The 24,918-nt window shown below is 38.6% G+C and overlaps 2 protein-coding genes across 3 annotated transcripts; one reads left to right on the top strand and one right to left on the bottom strand.

Moving 5' to 3' along the window:
• The first annotated feature begins 576 nt into the window (after nt 1-576).
• On the top strand, nt 577-13,205 carry LOC103708517 (protein SHOU4-like). 2 transcript variants are annotated; one of them, XR_001879539.5, is made up of 6 exons: nt 578-1,004; nt 7,902-8,057; nt 9,815-10,026; nt 10,128-10,343; nt 10,424-10,577; nt 12,803-13,205. XR_001879539.5 is itself a non-coding variant. In XM_008793477.6 (5 exons), the coding sequence occupies exons 1-4, from the start codon at nt 702-704 to the stop codon at nt 10,324-10,326; spliced, it is 870 nt and encodes a 289-aa protein (XP_008791699.3). In that variant the 5' UTR covers nt 577-701; the 3' UTR covers nt 10,327-10,343; nt 12,803-13,205. The 2 variants fall into 2 exon arrangements, 1 of the variants encoding a protein (XP_008791699.3); XM_008793477.6 differs by lacking the exon at nt 10,424-10,577 and having other exon boundaries at nt 577-1,004.
• A 2,707-nt stretch (nt 13,206-15,912) lies between these two features.
• MGL (methionine gamma-lyase) lies at nt 15,913-18,718 on the bottom strand. The gene is made up of 2 exons (XM_008793399.5): nt 17,825-18,718; nt 15,913-16,771 (listed from the first exon to the last, which is right to left on the bottom strand). Exons 1-2 carry the CDS (start codon nt 18,618-18,620, stop codon nt 16,179-16,181), a joined length of 1,389 nt encoding a protein of 462 aa, XP_008791621.2. The 5' UTR covers nt 18,621-18,718; the 3' UTR covers nt 15,913-16,178.
• Between the last annotated feature and the right edge of the window lie 6,200 nt (nt 18,719-24,918).

Below are 24,918 nucleotides of genomic sequence, written 5' to 3'. Positions count from 1 at the left end.
TCCACTCTCTAAGAAGTCCACTCTTATCTCCGAGCAACACCAAGACCACATTTTGTTATTTCTAATCTGCATCCGGATATTCAAGCAGGATTATTGCAATTATTACATGAAAGCTTTATGGAAAGTATCTCAATATCCTCATTTTGCCTATCTCAATTTCAAACTGTACTTTGTGCATAAAATGGAAGCCCTAGCATGCTTCCAAAAAAAAAAAGAAAAAGGAAAAACGAAGAAAGCCCTTGTAAGGCAGACATAAAGAGGCTTTGCTAATTAGAAATAATAAGATTCACCATTCGATATGCCTGGAGTTCCATTTAAATGCGACTTGTCAACCCACATCCTTGTCTTATTGATGACACACAGACCTCAGCGTCCCCCACAGCGATTGGTCGCCATGCCATTAGCATCCTAAATAGCTACCAATATCTAAGAAATATTTATTTGTTTTCCTGATTTGTTTAGCCAAATGGTGTCCGTTTCTGAACTACCGAAACAGAAAGCGACCATCGCCGAAGCTAACGAGACAGCAACGGTCGGCCGGGCGCGTTTATTATTTTCTGATAGCCGATACGTCCCGTATCCGCTTCCCCAAGCCCCAAGCCACATTAAACCCCATCCACCGCCCCCTCATCTGTCTCTCGGGTCCGGCGTTGGCTCATGCCCCGAGAGGAGACACCGCGGGCGAAGGAGGAGGAGGAGGGATGAACGACCTCTCCGTCACCGCCGCCGGCCGCCGGTGCCAGCTCCCGGTCCCCGCCGCCGTCCCCTGCGTCATTGTCCCTCTTCTTCTCGCCGCCCTCGCCGTCTCCCTCCTCATCCTCGTCGTCGTCCACAACGCCCTTCTCCTCGCCGCCGTCCTCCTCCTCTCCGCCCTTGTCGCCTCCTTCCTCCTCTGGAACGCGGCCAGCTTCCGGAACGACCGCGCTGTTCTTGTCTTCCTCGACCGCCTCCCGGCCTCCGACCTCGTCACCGCCAGGGACGGCCAGCTCGTCAAGATCACCGGGGTAATGTGATCCTAGATCCCTTCTTTTTTCCTTTTGGTACGTTCTTTTCTTGATTCTTATTAGATTGTTGGTTTCTTGGATTGCTTACGACTTGATCCCCCGCCAGCTTTTCTATCTCTTTGTTTCCCAGAAACGATAAAAATTTCTCTTTTATTGTTACTGCAACGCCGTTCGGGATCTTAAATGGGAAATGCCCAGTCTCACTGTTTGGATTTGTTTGGTAGGTTCTTTAATGAGCGTGACTGAAAACGTAGTCAGGCTTCTTTCCTAATGCGTAAAGAAGTCTGGTTGAGTTGTTTCAGGCGGAAGACTGTTTGGTATCAACAGATTCTTGGGGGGTATTATAGCCTCAGAAGGGGTTAGTTTAACTCGGGTAAATCTACTGAAGGGCTAAGAAATACTACTGAAGAGAGTCTTACTTGGGTAATTCTTGGTTCTTGATTGGCCATATGGCAGTCTATTCTGTCTAGCATGGTGTTTTTGATGCTTGAATCAGATCGTTTTAAGAGTCTTTAAATACATCTAAACTGTACGAGTTTGCGTGCCTTCTGAGCTATGACGCATCCTTGAAGGGGCCCAGGCCTATGGATGTTGCATTTGACATCACCAGGCATTTTGTGGTGGTTGAGGATGATAATTTTAGTTTATATGTACACCTGCATTGTATATTAGAGATATGTATATGCATTCTACCTTGTATTCTATATGGTAGTGTTCTTCTACTGTGGTAACATATGAACCTGTATAAATATCACTGAGTTGCCACCATTGCTTTCTATCTGCTTTTGTCATTCAAGAAACTATGGATCGATCTACCTATTAGCTATACTCATGACATTGTAGTGATTGCTTAAACAACCAAAAGGGTTACCTTGCTTATACTATCTGACTGCCAATAACCGCATGCTGATTTCCTGTGCTTTTGGATCTTCTATTTGAGGGCTTCCTGTACACGGGATTTGGTTTTTAATGAGATATCTTGATTATGGCTTACAATCCTTGGATTGTTCACTTGGTTTTTTGATTTCCAACTGTTTCACACTGCATAGGTTGACACATTTTGCTGCTCTGCTTAATAATTTAATTGACTTTTGAAGTGTAACCATGTTTTGGGAGCACAAAGCTATCATCGGCATCCTAAGTTTTTTTTGTTCTCATTTGAGAGAAATCACATGCATCTTGCAATGACCTTGGAACTTTTGGTACTTGTTAGTTTTGTATTGTTTCCATGCTAAGTCCATTTCTTTTTTTGATATTTTTCCATCTGTTATTTCTTGCATCTTGGTGGAGTGCAGAGAGTCGCAGAATCAGTTTCTGTCGATTGTAAACAATTTTTCTATCAAGTAACATGTTCTAGTCATTTCATCTCCCCGAAATTATGGACTCATAGATCGCCACTTTAGTTCTTGTTTCTGGGCATTATTACTGAAAAATAGTTGCTTGTATTTTTATCATGTTTCTGGAATTATTTATTAATCCATTAATTATCTATCATGATTTCTGGACCATATTTTTTGCCTTTTTCAACCCTTTGTCCAGCATATCATGCAACACCTGTTAGTTCCTTTATTTTCTTGTAATGCAGTTATGTTGTTCTGTTGGTGGCACTAATATCAAGCTTGATCATTTATTCGCATAACACATGGTCATGATCTGTGATATCTCTGCCTTAGTTGATCCAAAGGTTATGTGTGTTTACCTTTTTTGGTTGATAGTCATACTATGCCCATTATTGTTCTTCAATCATGCCCACTCTCGACTTGATTATGCATATACTTTTAGCTAGATTTTCATGCAGCCAAGGTACATGAATACCAGCTGATCTATGACTGCAGCTTCTCATAATGGTGATTTCATCATTCAGCAATTCTGTGCTGTGACTTGTAGTCATGGACAATTGATATTACCTTGCAACTATGGAGTCTAAAGCTTGTTCCTGTAGCAGCACAAGAATTGTGCATTTTTAAATTCTGGGCTGAGGCAAGCCAAGCTCTAGGCTGCTCAGGTTTGGCTTGTTATATGAAAAGGGGTTTTCTAGCTTCCACTGAGCTTAACTGCCAATGTTTGAGCTTGGTTCATTTCTTAATTGAATGAGCCTTTTATTGAGCCAAGCCCAAGCTTTATTTATTCTTGTGAGCCCAAAGTGTTTTAGCCTTTTAGGCTTGTCTTGTTCATGAGTTACCAGTTGGGATTTAGACGAGGCTTAGGCTTGATTTGTATCTTAATTGAACAAGTTCAATTGAGCCTATTATCCAGCTGAAACTGAGATCTTTATAGACAACTAGATTAATTTGCAGTCTTAATTAAGTTCAAGCACTACATATGCAATGTTGCTTATATAAATATGTAGTGTAGGCCATTCACTGGGCAATCATATCAGAGATCTGGTTTCCCATGTTTAAATTTGACATTAGTAAAGTTGTTGATCGAACACTTGTTTTCATTTCCTAGTTGTCCCGCATCAAACCTTGCAGATTTTCATTCTTGTAGAACCAGCAATTTACTGTTTATTCTGACCTCTTTAATCTTTTGAATTAACAACAGTTTGCTTCTTTGTAACAGACTTAATTATTATCCATGTGCTAGTCTTGCTAAGGAGAAAATTCACACAGTGCTTCTGTCACTACCTGACAGTTGATCCCTGTAATTGAGTTATACTTTGGATTTGAAAAATTATCTGTTTTTGACTGCTGTCCAATGACCTCTCAAACTCATCTTCTTATGCTTTCACTATTTGCATCCCTTCTAGCTAAACTTTGGATCATACAGCTTCTGATTCTCAATGCTCCTATTGTGTCCGATTTAGCCCTTTTACACTTTCACAAAATTTAGCATTGATGAATCTTTTCTGCACCTCATCATAGCAATGTTACCCACAGTTTGTTGCTGTGATCATTTAATTCTTTTTTATTTTTCAATATTCTAAAACAGCTGCAAATACTCCTTATCATTTTGCAACCTGATCAACTCTGCTCTTTTATTTGACTTGCTTTTTTTAAATGTCATACTGTTTTACAAGACCTATAATTTGAACAGCAAACTTCATTTTTTTTTTCTTGAAGTTCAGATATTTGGTTATTCCTGTGGCTGCGTATTAATCAAACTTCGATCTGCATTACTCACCTTTAATGGGAAATTCAATAAACACATCTAGAGGAATTGTAATGCTTGGAAGGCATATTGGGACTGATGAGATAAAGGGTGCAACTCAAGCAGGTTGGAGTGGGTTAAGGGATAGCCCATACTCATTTCATGTTTTAAACCATCCAATCTTGACTTGAACAAACCCAACTTAAAATCCAACCAATCTATAACCCAAACCCAACTCGGCTCCACAATTTCTAACTCAGAACATATCTCAAGTTGATTGTTGACTTGGGTTGGATGCATCAACAGATTTTCATCCACTTTAACTTGTCAAAGATGGTATTTGAATCTAATCTATCAACATTAGCTTAGAACTTAAAATTTACATGATACTAAATATAGTTGGTTTGATTTTGATGGGAAAGATACCTTTCTATAAATATGCCATAGGTTATTGTTGGGTTGGGTCTGATTGAATGAAAAAAGGGACATATTTGGCTTGGCTTGGGTTAAGAGGATAGCAAGTCAAAATTGGGCCAGGTTGCTTAAACCTTCAACCCAAGCCCAATCTAACAATAATTTTGGGATATTTACCAATTCAAGCCCCACCTATCCAAGCAATACCTAGGGTCCAACTTGACACAAGCTACAGGTTAGGTCAAGTACAGTTCAGTTTGATCTAGATTAAGTTGCATCCCTAGATAAGATCAATGCTTTGATCTTATGGTGAATGTTGGATGCAATGTTTGCCGTCTCGGTACCGGGCCCTGTACTAGTGCCACACTAGTACCGTGTCGGTACGGTATGGTATAAAGTTTTTTTGGCGTACTAGATACTGGTACGGTATGGTACACCCCGTACCGTCCGATTCGGGCCGATACGGCATACCTTGGTTGTATGGCTTGTCTACTAACTATTTGTATTCTTACATATTTGAAATCAAGGTTTTAAATACTGGTGAGACAACAGGGCATCCCACTATCTCGAGTGTTGGTATGGGATGAATCGGAAAATTAACTGGGACAGGACATCCACTATCCCAACTACTAGTACATAAGGCATCCTGTTTCACAAAAAACTGGGTGACGCCATCCCACGGTACTTAAAATCTTGTTTTAAATGCTTCTTATGCTAAGGTTTTGATGAGACAAGGTTGTAAACTAGTTAGTTGGAATTTTATTGTCAATGAAAGAGGAAGCCCTGACAGTACATAAGATCTTAAGTGGATGCTTGCAACCTCATTGAAATACTTCTGGTAGGTTGTTTTTGATTTCCTTTGATGGAAAGTGTAAAAATTAGATATCTTAAAAATGGTCAATCCATTTGCATTATAAAAAAGGTTTAATCACTGGAAAAAAATTGCTTGTGACATGTGCAAATCAAGAGAAGTGAGCTCACAGTACCTACCTAAGTGGATTTGGTACATGTGGAGATATCTTTGCAAAGGAAGATCTAGCCAACAAGGTTGGAGTAGCAAATAAGAGGAGGAAAGCAAAAAGAAATAACATTCATAACTTACAAAGGGAAGTATAGAAATAACAATCTAATTAATTTTTCAAAGCTGGTTTATACTGACTAAGCACTCCTATTTAAAGATGTAGAACACTCTTAACCTAACCTTGAATTTGTTCACATTCATCCATAGCTGAACAAGAAGGTAAAGGTAATAACACTAACACGTCACAAAGACGAGTAGAGAAATAGCAATTTCATACAGTTCAAAAATGCTTTTTTTAATGAATTATGGATATGAGTCCAAGGTTTTAAATTCCATGGGATAGGATTGCCTTAGTTTCCTGTAGAATGGAACGTGTCATTGTCCTACCGCATCCTGATACTTGGGATTAGGGATCTCGTAGGATGCACCGATCAGGATGTTGGGACGATGGCGAACGATCCCATCCCGACACTTGGGATGGTACCCTGCCCCAACATCCTGCGGGATGCCCCACCGGGATTTCAAACCATGATACGGCCACTAGCATCCATCATTACAAGAGAAGCAAGATGAGGAAAAGCACGAGTATTGGAACTCTTCTTCCCTATGAGCTGCACATCCACCAACTAGTCAGCCACTTGATTCCCTTTTCTTAATATATAGGAAGAATGAATATCCTTCAAGAAGTAAGAGGTGATAAAGCTTCTTCCTGTTCCATCTATTCATAACTGAAGTTATCACCATATAGAAATTTGAGATGGCTTTAATATAGCAAAGAACCCCTACTTAGAGATGTAGAAAACTTTGAAACTAAGCTTGAATTTGTCTTCACTCATCCATTGCTGAGCAAGAAGGAGATTTTGCCATTGTGGAAAGGAAAGAGAACAAATTTTCTCATGATCTTATTTGGCCTAGCTGACCTGATGGCATTTTTGATTGATTTTGATGCCAAGTTCTCTTTACTAGATATTTAACTTCCAACTTTGGATAGTTCAAATGGTGTCAGCAATATGTCAACCTTATGTCATCAAATTTTCATGATTTATTTCATCATCTGCAATTGCCAGCTAACATTGACTCGGGTGTGGAGTAGTCATTGAGCCCTTTTGCTTTTCGGGTCAGCCTCTGATGTGCCCTCTCAAATGTGCATCAGCAAGGTTCATGACATGTACAACAGGATCTTTTTGTTCTGGAATCTGGGCCAAATTTCGACGGCAACTTCTCTTCGAGAATCATATCATTGTTTGAACAAGAGAAGTATTCAGATGCAGAACATAAATCAAATTACTGAATGTGGAAGTACAGCTGAAAGACTCATATATTGGACTAGGAAGCATGTTCTTTTCGATTGAGATCTTATTTAAAAGTTAAGCCTATGAATCTCAATGATGGCATGCGGCAACAAGTATAGTTAGAAATGCTAAATGTAATTCTCATGTGGCGCTAAAAGTGACCATGCAACCACTGGATCCTGGTCCATGTTTTTGGGGAAGACCTTATAGTAACTTGCGATAAAGGGTGAAAAGGGAGGCATCCGGGCATTGTTTGCCGTACCGGCCCGAAACGAGCAATACGGGATGTACCGTACTGGTTCGGTACCGGTATCTGGTATGAGTGGCACACTGACACTCGATATGCCGAAAAAATTCCGTACCGTACTGACACGGTGCTAGTGTGGCACCGATACGAGGTCCAATACCGAGACGACAAACCTTGCATCTAGGTGTCATCGGCATAAACGATGGTTCACATAGCGCAATATAAGGATATTTGCACGCCTTGAGGTCTTGGAATTTTACCAACTTACCCAACAAAAAAAATGAATGTGTTGAAAACCATGCCACTAAACAACAGTACCTTACAAGTACAATATTTTTCAAGGTGGAAGGTTATGGAAGATGAGAAGTACAGGTCAAGGTCATGAGATAGCTTCTTTTAAATAAGATTAAAAGAATGTACTATGCAAACTCTCACAATGTGAGACCACATATTACATAGTAGATAGGACACCTTTTCTTTTCAGATGTTGCATGACATTTCTTGCATTTCATTCAGCTTAGATTATTACCACTACAGTCGAATTCTTTATGTTGGTGTTTGAGATGGATCTGACATTAGGTTTTGTAGAATATGCATGTGTTCTTAGTTCCAAATTCTTTTTATGACAATTGAAATGTTCAGAACCCTTTCACAACTTATTTGATACTATTTATTTAAATTTTTCTTAAACTCTATCTCGAGTTTCTAGATGGATATTTTAGATTGGTTTTCTTCCTATTTGTTGTTATCTTAACATAAGATATTATTTTCTCACGATTTTTACTGTAGTTTGGCAAGTCACAATTGCCTTTCATTTTTTTAATTATTCTCAGTTTGCTTCGTGTGAGGATCTTTCTCTTGAATCTTCATATGAGAAGGTTGGAAGATGTGTGTATACATCAACACTTCTGTATGAATATAGCAGATTTGGATCAAAGCCACCAAATGCTAACAGAAGATACTTCCAATGGAATTTAGTATATGTGGAGGTACAATAATAGCTCTTCATTTTGTTGAGGCTTAATATTACTTATCATATCTTTTCCTTTAGAGTAACAGTTGATAACAATTGTTGTTGAACATGTCTTTGGCATAATAACTTTTATATGTTCATTTTGGTTATATATGTATATGTTGGCATTCATATGTATATATATGTATGTATGTATGTATAAGCTGATTTTATTAGTAGACTTTAGCTGATTGTGTATTTTCCTTTCACTAAGAGAGAGAAGAGAACACCACTATGATTTATAGATAGCAAAGCAGGTAGTAGAACATCGAAACACTCAACAGCAGCTGCAGGTTAGTAGATCCCACAAAGTAGCCTTGTCCAAAATTAATTAAAGATACAGGACTAATAGATAAAAAGGCATATCCAAAGAGCAGTGTTACAGGACTAAGAAAAGAGGCAAATTAAAGCTAACAAAATAGAAGCATAAACCAACTATCCCCAAAGTAAAATTCCAAATAGGGGACCTGACGTTGCAAATCTCTAGCTTTCTGACCACTTATATACTAGCTTGCACTTCTTTGTAAATGTTCTCCTAGCTTGAATACTTCTAAAATACTAATTGTTCCTCCATTTCCCCACAAAAAGTCACTAGGTGGTCTGATGTGATATTTTTGCCTGAGGATAACACATCACAAAGACCTAGATAACAAGCAGCAAGTAAACAAATGATCCAAGCATTTTTCTGTTTAAAAAGAGTGCTCAGTGATCACACACACACACACACACGCACAGATGTTAAGTGTTCATTATGAACCGCCTCTTCTTGGTTAGATCAGTCATCCTTCAAAAAACAAATCTGTAGATTTCGTTATGCAATTGAAAATAAAATTCCAGTCTTTATGCCTTTCTATGTGAGCTACAGTTTGATGACATTTTACTAAATTTGAAATGTTTCAACCGAAATTGGTCCCAACACAGTTTGCTAATAAGGTGATGGATGAATCATATGAAACATTTCTCTAAAATGTTATGTTTTACGTTAGATATTCAAACAATGCATGTAATAGAACTAAAAATTCTTGATTATCAACTTCCATCTCCATCATATCTCTTATAAATCCTCAGTGTTTTCAGAAACCCTCGTTGATACTTTATAGGAAAAGGAAGCAGGGATTCTAGGGTCTTGGGCATAGCATGTGGCAAAAGAGATTTGCCTAATGGATACACCAAATTGACCATTAAATGTGAAAGTGGTACTAACTTATTTTTTGAGGTGAGGGGTTGAGTTGTTCTGGGAAAGACAAGTTAATTGAGGTTTTATTGTGGAAGTTCAAGGTCTTGGATGCAAGAATATGAGAAAGAAAAGTTTTAAAAACACAAGCTATCTTATACGTTTATGAAACTAAATTTTAAGTGTTAATGACTTACTGATACAAAAATTTAGAGATCTAAGAAAAAGCAATGAGTTCATTTGAAGGGAAGCAAGTACTTATATGGTGTTTAATTTTTAGCTTCGAATGAAGAGAGTGGTTCCTTGTCTAAGAAGCTTATATAGGTTGTGTGGTATTCTACATACTAATGATCAATAATTTACTCCACCAATGTGATACAAGTGATGCTTATTAGTCATTGTTTGGTTGATATGCCATATTTCTGGAGGACTTGAAGGTATCTAGGAGATGGTAAAGTGATTCTACAACTCATTTTCAGTTAATGTACTCTAATAATTATCCATGTTGATACTTTCACACAGTCTATGCCCATTGTTTTACATCTTTGGGTCTCTTGCAGAGGTTTGCTGCAGACTTTTACATAACAGATATAAAGTCTGGTGCCAGAGCTTTGGTGAAGGCTGGTTACAGTTCGAAAGTGTTCCCCCTGGTGGATGAAAACATACTCGTTAACACGACAAGTAAAAACAGAGAACTGTCTTCTACCTTGAAAAAATGGCTGGAAAGAAGACACCTTCCTGCTGAAACTCGTTTATTACGTCTTAAGGAAGGGTATTAAGAGTTTAAGACCATTTTAGTCCAGAACTTTTACATCGTTGGCTGTTGTAGAAATTTTCTTAATAGTTGTTACTGCATATTTGAATGACTGACAGGTACATCAAGGAGGGAAGCGCTTTGACTGTGATGGGAATGTTGAGTAAAAAGAATGGAGCCCTCATGATCATTCCACCACCTGAGCCTTTCTCTACAGGTTGCCTATTGCAAAAATTTCTTCTTCCTGCTGATATTGATGGCCTAGTTATGAAGTTCTCCGGCAAGAATTGTTCCACGACTAACCTAAGCCTTTCGTGAGCCACACTGAATATCTGGTAATATGTTGGTTATGACATCACTTGCAGTTTGGTAGCTTTGTTTCCAAATACTTTATGTTATACATTCCTGATTGCAGATTTTATTTGGTGAAAATGAGCCATCTGGTTTTTCTACAAATTTCCTTTTGAACTTATCCTCCAATTCTTATCCAAGAGTATCAGCAGTAGACCAGATTAATTGCTTTTAATGTTGGATCATTACAGCTCATAAGCATAAAAGTATCTTTTCAGGTGAATGTTTTACTTGATCCTATTACATTCTGTACAATTTTTGACTGGACTTCCCATAGGCATGCTTTTTATTCAACAGAATGGTTATTTATCAGTATGATTTGCTTCCATATATAAAGCACTTTTAGTTGTATTTGACATTGAAAATATATGCTAAAACAGTATGTTACGTGGAATTAAGATTCTTGAAACATCTTTACAATAGTTTTTCATGGGCACAAAATTTGAAGCCATGTATAAGGTAAATAACTATGATTTATACAGCCAGTTGGCATCATGTGTCATTAAGGCCATTCTTAGAGCAAACGATGGTAAATGTAAAGCTAAGAGAAAGAAAATGCACAAGTATTTTTTTAGCTAACTTGGAGTTTATTCATGACCGAGTATGAGAGTTTTTTCTGGGTAGTTGTGAAGGCCAGCTTATTTGGCCGGGTACAGAAACAATTTTGAAGACATAGAAGTGATGTCATGTCATATAGAGAGTTTGAGTGGTGGTAAAACTTAATTGGGCTAAATTATTGCCTTTATCACTTTTTACTCGTTGTAAAATGCAATTATTGCTGAAGTACGTCATGTGGTCCATTATTTTATTTGCATGCAGAAAAGATATAGTATTGAATGATGATACTACAGAAGGGTTTAACATTGTGTTGGGAATTGTGGAAGGAAATTTTATGGGATAAAGGTTCAGAAGTTAATTGGATCCAATCATAATGTGTTGACTGCGACTCCAATGCATGTGTGGACTCGAGGATGCAATTAGAGTTCAAAGCAAAACATTTCCCAACCATGTTATTTTTGGTAGCTTGTTTCATATATAAATAAATAGGGGAGATGTAAAATTATCATATATAATCAAAACATGATGGATGATAAAGCAGATACTATAGAGATGAAGGATACTTTCTCAAGAGTGTGATAAACCAGTTCCATCATACAAATCAATTGCTGGGTAGTGCAGATATATGGGCATGGTAGAGATAAGATAATGAGTTGATTGTGTGGTAAGCTAGGAGGAAAGAAATTAAAAAATGTTAGGAAGTTTGGAGTAGGACAAAAAGAGGATAGAATGGACAAAGCTAGTATGAATAGTTGGCACCTCCGTGGTGTAGGCTAAAGACCATTAAGGTCTTTAATTTAGATTGAAGAATTAGACACAAGGAACAACCAATCATGATTTGGATAGTTGGGTTGCATTTTGTATGTGCACCAAGAGAGAGAAGGGTGGACTATGATCCAGTCAACCAAATTGAAGTTGGTTCGGGTAGGTGAATTTGGGAGACAGAGGTCTAACAATGATGATACTAGCTGTTGATTGTAATCTACTTCTTTCTAAACTGCTTACAAACCAAAAATCATATAACTTGGTGACTCCTAGCTTGTGCATCAAGAGGTCAAAATTTGGGCAGTTTCAAGGTAGAAAGAGATCATATTCTATAAATTGGGTCATCATTGTTAGACCCCTACCTTCCAATTTCACCTAATTGTATCCAACTTTAAATCCAGATCCTAGTTCACCTCTCTCTCTCTCTCTCTCTCTCTCTCTCTCTCTCTCGCCCCTCTCCCCCGAATCAATGTGTATGTATGCGTTTTTTTTTATTATTTATTATTATTATTATTTTATTATTTTATTATTTATTTTTTTTTTTTTGGGGGGGGGGGTGTTGTCCAAATCTGGCAGATTTTGTCTTAAATAGAAATTCATGCTAAAAGATTTGATCTAGAAGATTTGATAATAAATAGGAATTCATGGTGAAGTGGATTAACGTTGGACGGGAATATCATAGACCTGTTTATTGCTAGATGAGAACTTGAGCAATCCTAGAAGCCAGTATTCAGTGAAGGATGTAGATGACTGGTGAGGTGAAGTTTCCAACTTGAGATTGAAACATTCAACTAAAGTGAGACAGCATAATCAGACTATGAGAAGCATAGTGTCTTTGACTAGGAACACATACTGTCAACTTCTTTGATCTTTGGTTATATTTCAAGGGGGGAATACCAAGTTCTTTTCTGTTTATGTCTGGGTATTGAGTAAATTGCCAAAATAACAGTATGGTGTTTTCTATTTATGTTTATGAGTTTTCTGTGGGATATCTTAAGGATGATCAGCTTGTTGCTTGGTTAGGCTGACCAAAAGGTGACACTCTTAGTAGATGTGACATTGTTCTTGTTTTAAACTGATGCATCTAGCATGCTAATTATTTGTAAATGTACTGTACTAGGTATGGCATTGCTGAATTGCACATCTGTGGGCTTGCATACTTCTGAATTGCACACATCTCAAGAGTCATAAGCAAGCACTGCAAGATTCCTGTTGTAGATAAGAAAAGGTTGCTGCAGTGTACAAGTAATAATATCAGAATATCTTGACTGAAATTATAAACGATCCGGACAAGTTTGTAAAGAATTCTGACCAAGCTGCAATAGACTTTTCTCTTTTTTTAAACATTGTTTTCCTCTAATATGTAGGATCAGATTCAATTAACAGATTCTAATTAGAGGAAATTAACCGGTAAAGGGTGCTGGCTATGCAAAACATGCTATATTGGTGTGTTTATGGGCATATGGCTTGGCAATATCAAACTTATTCAAGCAGGTGGAATGCATCTTGGATATTTTTTTGCAGATCACATTCCAGATTTACTCTAATTCCTTATTTTATCCAACAACTTTTATGTTTACATAGCTGAAGCAATACCTCCTATCCCTTCAGGGAGGTTGAATTATATATGCTTCTGACAAGCGTTGTGTAGACTTGCTGGTAAGCTCAGCAATTATATAAGTTTACGTAAGGTTATCTTTGGTAGAAAGAAGCTAATATCATGTAAATATATACTAAATAGTCTTTCTTTGCTGAAGATGTCGCTCCAACTTACCGCGATGATGCCCTTTTCTTAATGAATATAGTTATTATTGTTATTGGAATTTCAAATGAGTTAATGTTGTCTGAATTGCTTTGGTCATGAAATATAGTGAGAAGATATAGGTTTGGTTGTCTAAAAAGAAGAGGAACCAGGGTTGTGAAATATGGTTTCAAAAACATTCTAGATTCTTTTGCATTCAGATTGGAACTAACTGCTAAATAGCCACAAAAGCTAAACTATTGTAAGAAGTGTTGTTTATAATATTTGTGTTCTTTTTTTTTTTTAAAAAAAAAAAACCTACCATGTTGACATCTGCTACTGTGTTCTCCGTCGACTTGTGAAAGAGAGGTCACTTGGGCAAACAGTGCTGTTTTTCGTTTTCTTTCTTTTTTTGTTTGTTTGTGTGTAACGGACAGAAAAGTTAGGAGTGCTGAAGTATCAATAATGTCAATTATTTCATTACACCAGATTCTTGCTCAAACATGTGTTTGTATGAAAATCTCTACCATTACAATGCCGAAGTTCTTTGAGCTGCATCCATTCATGAGTCTCGTCTGATTCAAAAAGAAACGAAAAAAAAACAATGGCGTGGGAATGACTCCAATCATTTGGTTAAAGATGAGAAAAGGGATCGCAATGTGGTCCCTATGGTAAAAGGCCAAGCAAATAGGGAATGGAGTACTGGTCCAAGCTGGGCCAAGGACGCTCCATCCCAAGATTTGCCATCGTACATCTGCATCTTCAATTTATTTCGGCTTGCACTAGATATTCAATTTAATTTTGACTCAATTCATCTGCATTCTCGATCAACATGACACTTTCAAGCTCATTAAAAACTTTTTTTTTTGGCCTTCTTTCAGTATTCTTTGCCTTATTTTTGATAGGGAAAGAAGCGTTGTATATCAGCCTCAACGGTAGTCATTTAGTACGAAAAGCCACGAAACCTTGAAACAAATGTCAGTAAAGGTCCCACAGGTGTCTATTTGCCCGCAGAGAGCTTGCCATATGTGGACAAGGAAGTCTCTAGTAGCTGTGTATGGGGTGTGCAAATGCGGAATTTCCTCAAGCCTGGTCCAATGACCAATCCAGTTGTCATTCAATAATTTGCTGTCCCGCAGTGGCAGAGATAGGTCTCCTTCCATCTAGGGCTCATTTAGGAAGAGAACCAAAAAAAAAAAAATATCAACAAAAAAATAAAAAATATCTCAAATTTGATCGAAATTTTTAAATAAAAAATAAAAAATATTTTTTATAAAAATAATATTTTTATATTTTTATTAAAAAAAATTATGTATATATAAAAAAATCTAATGAAAATTATAATAATTATTTTTCAAAATTATTTTTTAAGTTTTTAAATAGAATAGAATATTTTTTTATTAATGGTATAATAAATACTTTACATAATTTTTTTAAAAAATATAAGCCGTTCTGAAGCGTCATTTTTTTAATAAACAATCAAATATATGGAAATTATTTTTTAGATATTATATTAAAAAATATTTTAATAAAATAATATTTATGAATCAAACTAGCTCTAAATACATACGCTCTTACTCCAAGAGACAACAAAGAGGACCTTCCTGTACTATGGAAAGCTAGACCACTTTGCTGTTGCCACTGCTATCATAATCATAAATCATGATGCATGCGAATTATGACTTGTATAATTATCTATATGCTTCTTCTAATTATGTCAATGTACGGGGCGAAACGGAATGGAGAATCCTCGTCTTATGTTAATCGCGGGGAGGGTTCGCTCTTGCTTCAGCGTTCCTCTTTGGATAGTTTGTCGTGGGATTCTATTTTCCCAACAAAAAGTTGGAGTTATCGACATGAATCTATCGAGATGATCCAACTGGATATGACATGTTCCGCAAGCCAAAGCTCGTTTTGCGGTCCATTTGTTTTGTTGGAGAAGAATGATCTCACGGATGACGAATGCCTGACGTGCATTGTGATCACCCGTTACTTATCGCCCCTCTTTCGGGCAATCTTCTGAAGCAACGGTAACGGTAATAATTAAACTGTGAACAGTCAAAAACTAATGTAGTCTTTATATTTTAATCTTATTAATATATTAATGCGAGAAATCAGGAGCAGGAGAACCACCCTGACTTGTTTGGTCAAAAGAAAAATAGACTAGGAAGAAAAATATGATCATAGAAAAATATCTGATATTTTTCTCCATTCACCTTTTTTGATTCGGAAAGGATAAGCATTATCCTCGAGGAACTCAGAATGCGCAACTCAAATAGTTTGCATATGAGACAGTGACACGCAGATTTGATTTAAACTGAATTGACTCGAGTCGCTACCAATCCCTGGCTGTCCTGGATATCAGGACCCAACTTCTAACCAAGAGGGGCATCGATTGGGACAATTAATTAAATAATTCAGACATACCCTTCCATAACTTTAACTTTTGATACGTCTTAACTAGTAAAAGCATTCTTAGTCTCTTTGAGGGATCATCAAATATTACTTTATTAATGCTAGAATACTTTATTCCTTCTTGTCACTTATCAATGCATCACATTTTGGCAGCAAAACAGCCACAAGAGAGACACAGTTGTGTTGAGACATTCAGCAGCCCATACGAACCCCCAGTCAACTTGGTTCCGCTTGAAAACAGCACAGCACATGAAGAGCCACGGTACAAGACATGCATCACACTCTTATCTTAATTAAACATATACTGCTAGCGGGCGAAATCCAGAAAGAAAGACCTCCCTTAGACCTTGCAGTAGATGGTAGCATCCTGCGACGCGGGCTGCTGCCTGAGGGCGAGGGCCCGCTCGAACTGGGCCCATCGCTGGTCCAGCGTGCCGCTGTAGCCCACGGACATGCGGATGAGGCCCGGGGAGATGCCGGCCTGGGCCCTTTCCTCGGGACTCAACTCGCTGCTGGTGCTGCTGCCGGAGCAGGACATGAGGGTCTCGTAGTAGCCGAGGCTGACGGCCATGAGGCCAAACTGGGCGGTGTTCTGGAGGTGGTGCATCAGCCGGTTGGCTCGCTCCTCGGAGCCCATGTCGAGGCAGAGCATGCCGCCGAAGCCGTAGCCCGGGTTGGCCATGGAGGCCAGGAGGGAGTGGTGGGGGTGGTCTTCCAGGCCCGGGTAGATGACCCTGAGGCCCAGCTTCTTCATGCGGCTCGCGTAGGCCATGGCCCGGTTGCTGTGCTCCTTCATGCGGAGGGACAGGTGGGGCAGCCGCTCCGATAAATCGAAGGCCACCTTGGCGTTCATGGTTGGCCCCAGCAGCATCAGCGCTCCACGGTGCAGGTCCATCATCGACTGCACCAGGCTGGCCGGGCCGCATATCGCACCTACCACCACAAGCACAGACATGATAACGTACACATCTGATGCGATAAGAAAACAACAAACAATCGATCGATCCAAGTTTTAGTTAACACCTACAGAACCTATATATATATATATATATATATATATATGTATGTATGTATGGATGTATGTATGCATGCATGCATATCCCAAGGTTTCTGTCTGTCCATAGTTCTTCTTCCTTTCATTTTGTTGGCAATTATTTGGGCACTTTTTTTTTTTTTTTTTGGCTAAACCAAAAAGGGGAGGGAGGAGGAAGGGACAAGTCCACCCCCACGTAGCAGCCCCCACTGGGCCTCCACCCCGCCAGAAGAATGATCGATGTGGGCAGAAATGACTGTATGTTGGGCACCCCGACCGGTTTTACTTATACCCTCCCCATCCGTGGGCCGGCTTGGTGACCTCTCTGGGCTCCGGCATGAATCTTTCATATGAGTACATCATACCTAGCACCACCGAGGCTACCAAAGGACCAGTAGCCCTTTCAAATTCTGTGTCCGAGCAGAAAGCATCCGGTCTCCTCAATTTAATCGACGTTCGTACGTTTCAAACTCGGAATCACTTGGTTAGAAGTAAGGCTCCGTTCCACTGAGCTACCACCTCAATGGTGGCACTTTTTGCCCTTCGGTTAACTACAACTTATCTCATTTCATTAATTCACTGGGTCCCAATTAAGCGCACTTCATTGTTTTAGGAAAGAATAAAGTTTTGGTTGCCCATTCAGAATCATTAGCTAGCTAGAGCTATGATTCTGAGTGGGCCAGAAATCATACGTCTCAGAGGTTTAGATGGTAGAAGTGGGACAATAATAATAATAATAATAATAATAACCACAACACGTCAAGCCAAGCCAAGGTAAAGGTGTACCGTACGTTTGCACCCGTTTCCCAGACATGCCGTCAGATTCAACTGAATCGTTAACGAGAGGCACGCCGAGAGGGGCGCACCTTAGACCGGAGGAGGTCGTTGTGGGTGGCGCGCTCTAGATTAATTACCTAGATGCATGGCACGTGTTCGATCCAACGAGGGCATACCTGCGATGACGTCCGCCCCGCCGCTGATGAACTTGGAGACGCTGTGGACGACGACGTCGGCGCCGAGTCTCGCCGGTGACACCACCATCGGCGTGAAAGTATTGTCCACCACCAGTTTCACCCCCTCCTCCCTCGCCACCGCGCTCAGCCTCGGCACGTCCGCCACCGCCAGCGTCGGGTTCGACATCATCTCCACGTACAGCACCCGCGTCGCCCCCTTGTCGCTCCGGATCGCCGCCCGCACCGCCTCGATGTCGTCGATGTCGACGAAATCCGCCCGGATCCCGCACGCCCAGGGGAGGAAGTGGGCGAGGAGGGCGTGGGTGCCGCCGTAGAGGCAGCGGGAGGCGACGACGCGGCCGCCGGCGCCGCAGAGCTGGATGATGACGGAGGAGATGGCGGCCATGCCGCTGGCCGTGCAGTAGGCGGCCTCCGTGCCCTCGAGGGCGGCCATCTGGCGGCCCAGGTTCAGGACCGTGGGGTTGTAGTGCCGGCTGTAGATGAAGAAGTCGCGGTCGGGGCCGAGCTCGCCGGCGAACATCCGGCGCAACGTGTCGGGCTCCATCACCGTGAACGTAGCCGACGCCTCGATCGACATGTTCACCCCGCCGTGCTCCCCGAACTCGTGCCGCGCGCTCGCCAGCGCCCCCGCCGGGTCGTTCCTCGCCCCCCTCTTCGTCGACACCACCGCCCAATCGCCGGTGCCGTCGACGAATCCGTCGTCGTCGTCGGCGGCGTCCTTGTGGCCGCGCTTCTTGGGGTTAGTGAAGACCATGGATTGCGTGGTCTCCGCCATGCCCTCTCTCTGTTTGTGTATTTCTCTTTTTCCCTTTTTTTGGGAGTATTCGGTGGATGAGGAGATAGCAGTGGGGAGAGGGGCGGCCAACGGGATCGACATATATGTAAGGATTTCTGGAGGAGGGGGGACGCGTTACGATGTTCCGCGGAGGAGATTAGTTCGATTACCTTTGCAACGTGAACGGATAATTACGGGGAAAACAAAAAGCCTGAAGAAAAGCTGGCGCTGTGACCATGAGCCGGTCCGGTTCATGGAGAGGAGAATCGGTTGGTTCGGGGAGGTTTCACTTGAGAATGGATATCCATGCTATTGGTACACGTTTGCGTACCCTAGGAATTCTGGACCAACGTGGACTTTCTTGACCATGCTCCTCTGATGCAAAAATTCGGGGGTATGCATTGAATATCCCGCGATGTATGGAGCCTTTTTCATGTCTACATGCAAAATTTATTTTTGTTACTAAATATTGAAATTGAAATAATTAATTAGTCAACCAGCTCGGCTGAATTATCTTTCATATATGTAGATGTATATATATAATGAAGACTCTGCCTCATTATAGAAATAATATTATTGATAAAATTTTGATTTAATATCATATTAAATAAGAAGCTTATTAATATTAAATGATCTTATTATATTATAATAAGATATTATCTTACTATTTCGATAATTATACATATACTATTGGAATTTTGCATATTAACAGTATACCATAATATTAATATCAAAAAATAGAAAATAATTAGATTTTTATGTTTATTATATTCTGTTCTATTTTAATTATCTATTCTATTATATCTCTTTTAAATTATATTTCAAAATTATTGAAAAAAAGAGAAAAATTTGTACCCTACGCACCACATGAGTTATGAACTAATATGTATACTAAAATAGAGTCTCTACATAGTGCTCTCCATTCGCCATATACATGTCCATATTAATGGCATCTCTTATATCTCTTATTTAATATGGTTCTTTGATATAATATCATTAGTAAATAATTGGTTAACTTAACCAACCATGTTAAATTAATACAATAATTAATGATATTATTATTAACCATATTTGCATAATATTGATGAAAAATATTTTTTTATTAATATTGTACTTTATTCTATTGCATTTTTATGATCGTAATCTTATTTAAAAGTGAAGTACAATCACTAAGGACCTCACTATATTACATTTGAGTATCTTTAAATATAATACTTTTTTATTTCTTATTTATGTAGGTTCGAACATGATCTTATTATTTTATAACGATATATTATTTTACTAAATCAATAGATATAGATATGCTATTAAAATTTTGTATAGTGATGATATATCATAATATTAATATTTTAAAAATAATTAGACTTTTATATTTATTATATTATATTTTCACTATTTATTTTATATTGTATTTTAAGAATAGTTGGAAAAGAGAAAAAAAAAAGATTCCATGCATGGCACGTGTCATGTGCTTGTTATTTCTGCCATTATGGATGTCTCTGTCAGAAAAATATGGTCTAAGTCCAGCAACAGATACCACAAGTTAAAAGCACAAAAATGATAAGTATCGTCTTCACAAGACGACTAGCAGCTATTTGTATCGATATTGTCATTGGAACAAATGATGCATTTTTGGATCCTTTCTAATTCTAATTCTTGAAAGGACAGCACAAAAGAGCTGGCATTCTTTTTTTTTTAATTAATTACTTTTTTAAGAGAGTACAGCATCCATATATTCAACCATCAATTTTCTAAATCAAATATTATGATGAGAAAAAAATTTCCACAAATCAAACGAGTCTTTAATTGATGTTAACTATAATTTTTAGAGTTTTTTTTTTGTTAGAAGATGGAATAGTACGAAGAATAGGGCTGGGGGAATAAAACAGCAAGCAAAATATAAGAATACACCAGATTTTTGATGTGGTTCACCCCAAGTTTGGGCAACGTCTACGAAGATCCCGCTGATGCTTTTCTACTCGTTGAGAAGAGTACAAAACAGGGAAAGAAAATAGAGGAAAAAGGAACCAGAGAAGAAAACAACTTACTTCCCAAAGAAGACAACCCAAGAACTCACGTTCTTATTCTCTTCTTTTCCCTCTACAGTGCACTCACAAACCCCACAAATCAGGAAGAAGGAACTCTCATTTGCTCACCGCACAAAAGAGGAAGAAGTCCACGTCATTATTCTCATCACCTATTCTGAAACAGGTTGTTCCTCTGTTCTGTTGCAGAACCCACACACATCGGCATCCCATGTAACTTCATCGCATTCTGTTAAGAAGATAAGATCTTCTACCATGATTTCAATGGCATGGCGACATGTGGCATGAAAAAATAGTAGGATGGAGTTGGATACGGCTCCACTGCTTAACATTTTTAACAAAATATTTATAATTACTTATATAGGTTGATATTAGTTTATTTTTTTTTTCAAATAAGTATATGGTCCTATCAACCCCTGGTGCGAGATCTAGGGTTCAAATCCAGAATATTACGTAAGAAAAAACAAAAAGAAAATACAGTCCAAATGGCCTTCTAGTTACGTTTCATGATTGATTTGTTGATCTTCTGGCGGCTGAACACTTTATCGCCAGTTTTGTAGTCAACTTTTTTGTGCACGGATAAAAAACATATTCTATATCCAACAACAACAACAACAACAACAATAAAAAAGAAAAATATGAACCACTGGAGAAATCATAGTATTGATACACATGGGACATTAAAGTATATACACGAATACATGAATTCACTGCACATTAATTGTGATCTCTGCCATCATGCTTGTCTTTGTCTATCAGCGTACGTGGTAGGGGACCATCCTCGAACAGGTTAATAAAGCAAGGTCGACTGGTTCCTCCTTTTTCAAGTTGGAAGCAAACATCAAACGTGACATGCCAAGCAAAGGAAACATCTCATCAGGACACAAATAACACTAGGTTGAGAAAACTAGCAGCTTGGTGAAAGAGAATGAGGACACTGTGATGTCTAGGGTACCACATTACATACAATTATAGGTATAATTATAATACTATTGTCAAGATACACCATAATAAAAAAGATTGGTCAATTATACACCATAATAAATCAGAATTTGTTTTCTTGTATTAATTTGTTTTTTTTTTACCATAGGAGCAAATCTCAGTGGGATTAGCATGCATGATTGGTGAAGCAGATTTGGCGGCGGATGACACATTATCAATCTCGAACCTAGAAAATTTGACTCTTTTCCCAACTAATTATATGGTTCGGCAATTCCAAGCTAACTCATGCATCTATATGAAGTTTAAGAATAACAAACATAAGTTGACATAGAAAGATATATAAATTAAAGTGTACTAAAAATTCATGATGACTAGTTCATGCAATGTAAATGTGAAAAATTACCTTGGAAGGGGTACTTCTGAAATTTAGATTTTCTATCTATCCGGAACATCAGCCAAAATTCCAAGTTAGATCACCAAGATATTAAATTGGATCACTCACCTCCAAATCAATCATTCAAAAATGATCTGACGAAGGAATCTAGCACGAGGAATCCTAGATGCGTTTCACTGAATTTTGATTTGGTAGATGTAAGAAAGAATCGTGCAATGATGCTTTTTATCGACTTTATTGGCTAACTTATTATAACTCTAGATCCTTCGACTAAGGTTGTGCTTATCTCTCATCAAGTTAAAAAAAAAAAAAAGGGAGTGCTTGTCCCTTTCCAAGTGAGTGAAGGAGAAAAGGGCCGCTTAAAAGCGAGAGTGACCACTTCAGTACCAGCAGATAAGATGCGGATTCCCCGCGCCGGGCCCCTCCCGTCCGCTTGGAACTGGAGGAAACTAAAAGCCCACATGCTTTCATGCGCCTTATTAAAGTGTTGTTGTTGTGGTTGGAAGGGAATCTTTAGTCCTTGGCCGGAGAGCACTGATAAAAGACGCAAACCCCCTGGGACACAGACTAATTATATGAAGTGCGCAAAGTGCATATTTGGGTCATCTAATGGTTGGTAAATAAATATAAATATGGATAGAACATTTACAGGCACCAGCCTCCAGCACCCAAATGAAGATAAAAGTCAGACATTATATTCAGTAAAAGTATGGTTGTCGTATTAATGAGAGAAATCGTTGTTCCCCCGATCTGAGATCACGAATCGAGAGTTACGGCAACCGCCGCGTACTCATAAAAAACTCTTTCTATAAGCATGCAAAGCATCTCATCACGATATCATGAACATGCAGCGGAACAACCTTAAATAATAATATGCAATTTTATTTTAATAACTAACTCAAAATTTAATTATCTCATAATTTTAATAATATTTTAAAATAATGCATCAATTTAAATAAACTCTAATCTAAGATAATTTATGCCATTAAATTCTGCAAGGCACTTTCCCATATTGAACCCCAATCAAGCTAGTTCTCTAAATATATTAAAAAAATAAGAAATTGTATAATAAGTTATACGGCCCAGTATGTAATAATCAGTTTAGTTAAATAAATTAGGCAATCAAATAGATAATAATTTTGTAGAAAATAAATATATGTGCAGTACTATTATGCGAATCGAATCTTTCAAAAAAAATAAAATTTCTATTCATGGATTCTAATTTTTTTCAATTATTCAATTCATCTTAGCAATCCTGAGCTATGACCACATCTTTCTTATGGCAGGGTCATAACACCACACATTTTCTTGAGGTGAGCTGCGCATCTTTTTGCAGCAAAGTCCTTCGAGACGGTGTATCTGCTTGCGGTATGTCGCGCATCATCTTACGACACAACCTTCAAGATAAATCATATGCCAACATATTAGCCCTCATTAGCGGGGTTCTTAACATAGCCAGATCGAAATTCAAATGGTTCTAGATTCATATTTCCGTTCTAAAATCATTCGGCGTCAAAATTAATCAATCATATCCATAATAAAACCATATATCGTCATAATATTTCAAAATAACATATTCTGTAATAATATACTATGCATTAAATTCGTGCATCATGAATAATACTACTCAAAGGTCATGAATATAATAATTTTATAAATTGTTAATAAATTTAGGAAAAGTAAAACATTACTTACTTTGCGAACAAATCTAAAGTATCAGTCCAATCAATTTCAAAAAATTTTCTATGATCTTGATATTTAAACATTATATTTTCACCAGAATTTACCATGATTATTTCTAAAAAAAGAAACCCTAATTCCGATACCCTCATAGGGCCAACCTAACGGAAGTGTCCCACACTCCGGTTAGTCCGATCAAAGTGAAATTCATCTGATCTTGCTTGCATTAAGATACAGGAGTCTCGATAGAGATCAGAGGTGACCAATTCTAATAATATCCAAGAAAGGCCAAGCTAGGGGTTAGCATGCCACCCGCCGAACATGGATCAGGGTTCTTCACCGGAGTTGATCTAGAATCACGAAGCGAGATGCTATAGAGGGTAATGTTAAAAAGTAGGGAAAATGTTTGAAGCACCTAGAGGGTAATGTTTGCAGGAAAAGAAGATTGTTAAACGTGGGCAGGCATAGGGAAAATTATATCTGCCCACAAATGGTGTCAGCCACATAAGGCCGCTGGCTGCCTGCAGATGGCCCAGACATCTCTCTTGCATGTCACTGACGGGCCTTATACACTGGACACAAGAAAACATCAAAAACATTGATGAAGAACTCAGAGGAACAGTTTTTAGTGGTTTCCTACTATTTGTATAATTGAATTAAGAAATTTAACAGATACGTATTTTTAAATCATTATGGGTTTAGGATGCCTCCGGATGCATGGGTAACAATTCTACAATATCACGCACAAACATGCACATGTGAGGAAAGTTAGCTTGAAGCATTCAACCCAAGGACATCCTCAAAAATCACAAAAAATTGGATAAACCACGTACGATCTTTTGATTGGCATGCCATATCCGACCATATGGATGTAGGAGGGAAATTCAACTGCAAATCGAAACATCATTTTATGCCATCCGGCATGCCATTCCAAGAGCATCTCTCATAGCATCCATATATATCATCATCGTAGTATAGCCGAACACGCCTTTTCCCGCATGCCAAGCTTGGACTGACGAAAGCAAATGGTCGACAAGAGCGGGCTGCAGTTCAACCAACTGGAACTGGTCTATGGAAAAACCAAACCGAATCCTTACATCTCAGCAGCGTTATTTCTTATATTATCTTTTCATCCAATAGTACAAATTATCTTTTTCTCTTGCTTCCTCGTGTCCTCATTTTTTTTTTCTGAGAAGTCTCAGTTAAGTCCAGAGCATATTCACTTTCCGAAGGACGA

This window comes from Phoenix dactylifera, chromosome 3 (assembly GCF_051530095.1).
Source record: "Phoenix dactylifera cultivar Ajwa chromosome 3, Ajwa_hap1_PhDact_Kaust_v1.1, whole genome shotgun sequence".
Lineage (NCBI taxonomy): Eukaryota > Viridiplantae > Streptophyta > Magnoliopsida > Arecales > Arecaceae > Phoenix > Phoenix dactylifera.
Note: the sequence above shows the minus strand (reverse complement) of the source record. Positions and strands in the feature narration are given on the sequence as shown.